The following is a 1,540-nucleotide window of genomic DNA, read 5'->3' as shown; positions in this document are numbered from 1 at the left end:
CCCTCGCACTGTGACTGCTGAATATGTGCACCAGTGACCCTAGAAAAGGAATAAACGGGTATAGATAATGGATGGATGGATAGCTGTTTCATTTTATATACATATACGTATCAAGGGTGCACAAACCTTTTCTTAAGTACAGTCCTTTTATTTGAATGATTCTGTCCTGCTGGAGTGTGACATGATTTGTTTGTGTACAAACTAATACACTATCAGAGTTTTATATATTTATACTTCTCATTCAACCACAGTTAAATTCACTCTATCTAGGAGGCTCAGTTTATATGGGTAGTTTTTATTTTTTACAACAACAAGCTGCAATGAAAACAAGCAGAAATTAAATAAAAGTAACAACTTTCTAATTCTTGACTTTTTTAAAATGTAAGAAGTAGAAGTAAAAAGTAGACTGAACAATAATTACTCAAGTACAGATACACAAAAATTCTTCTTAAGCACAGTAAAGAAGTATTTGTGCTTAGTTACTTCACAACTCTTCTAAATGAACCTAAATAAAGTGAACAGGATTCACTGTTAGAAACAGCGCGCAGTTGCTCCACGCTTTTATTTTGAAAGTTGTTTCCGGTGTTCGTTGTTGCGGGACGGTTCTGCAGGCGGTCTGGTCTCATCTGGTCTGGAGGGAGGGGTTCGGAGCGGGATGGTAGCAGCTCAGTATCTGTGGCTCAGAGTTGTTTGAGGCTGCTGAGGAGAAGCCAATGAATGGAGCTGCTTTCTGTCTGGTTGGGATCCCTCCTCCTCACCCGGACTCTGAGGTAAGACCGAACAGCTGATGGACAGAACCAGAACAACTAACGAGTCCTTCACAGACCTGTGTGTAGCTTCTCTGGACTGTAGAGACACTGCTCTGCTATCTGTGTTCTGACACTGCTGGACCCACATCTGGTCCCGGTGTTGTTCTGCATCAGGTCATATTTACAGCTTCAGCTGCTGCTGGGTCAGACTGGACCAGAAGATCTGAGTCCTGAAACTGACAGCTGGACATGTTGGACATGTGATCAGGGTCAGACTGGACCAGAGGATCTGAGTCCTGAAAGTGACAGCTGGACATGTTGGACATGTGATCAGGGTCAGACTGGACCAGAGGATCTGAGTCCTGAAACTGACAGCTGGACATGTTGGACATGTGGTTTTGGACAGTTGGACATGTGATTTTGGACAGTTGGACATGTGATTGTGGACAGTTGGACATGTGATATTTGGACAGTTGGACATGTGATTTTTGACAGTTGGACATGTGATTTTGGACAGTTAGACATGTGATTTTGGACAGTTGGACATGTGATTTTGGACAGTTGGACATTTGATTTTGGACAGTTAGACGTGATTTTGGACAGTTAGACATGTGATATTTGACAGTTGGACATGTGGTTTTGGACAGTTGGACATGTGATTTTGGACAGTTTGACATGTGATTTTTGACAGTTGGACATGTGATTTTGGACAGTTGGACATGTGATTTTGGACAGTTTGACATGTGATTTTTGACAGTTGGACATGTGATTTTGGACAGTTGGACATGTGA

General features: G+C 42.1%; 1 protein-coding gene across 2 annotated transcripts in view; it reads left to right on the top strand.

Annotated features, from left to right (window-relative positions):
* LOC106531326 (rho GTPase-activating protein 23) overlaps positions 1-1,540 on the top strand; it is a 114,897-nt gene that overhangs the window by 29,426 nt on the left and 83,931 nt on the right. The window contains exon 1 of one of the 2 annotated variants that reach the window (XM_014027162.1): positions 668-770. The exons of the other annotated variant lie outside the window; for it this stretch is intronic. Coding sequence (XP_013882616.1) covers positions 714-770 — 57 coding nt within the window. The 5' untranslated portion in view covers positions 668-713. Of the gene's footprint in view, positions 1-667; positions 771-1,540 lie in introns of those variants that run through there. 2 annotated transcript variants of the gene reach the window in all.

The sequence above is a fragment of the Austrofundulus limnaeus genome, unplaced genomic scaffold (genome assembly GCF_001266775.1).
Source record: "Austrofundulus limnaeus strain Quisiro unplaced genomic scaffold, Austrofundulus_limnaeus-1.0 Scaffold620, whole genome shotgun sequence".
In the NCBI taxonomy this organism is placed as follows: Eukaryota; Metazoa; Chordata; class Actinopteri; order Cyprinodontiformes; family Rivulidae; genus Austrofundulus; species Austrofundulus limnaeus.
The sequence above is the reverse complement of the archived record's forward strand: the minus strand, read 5'-3'. Positions and strand labels throughout refer to the sequence as shown.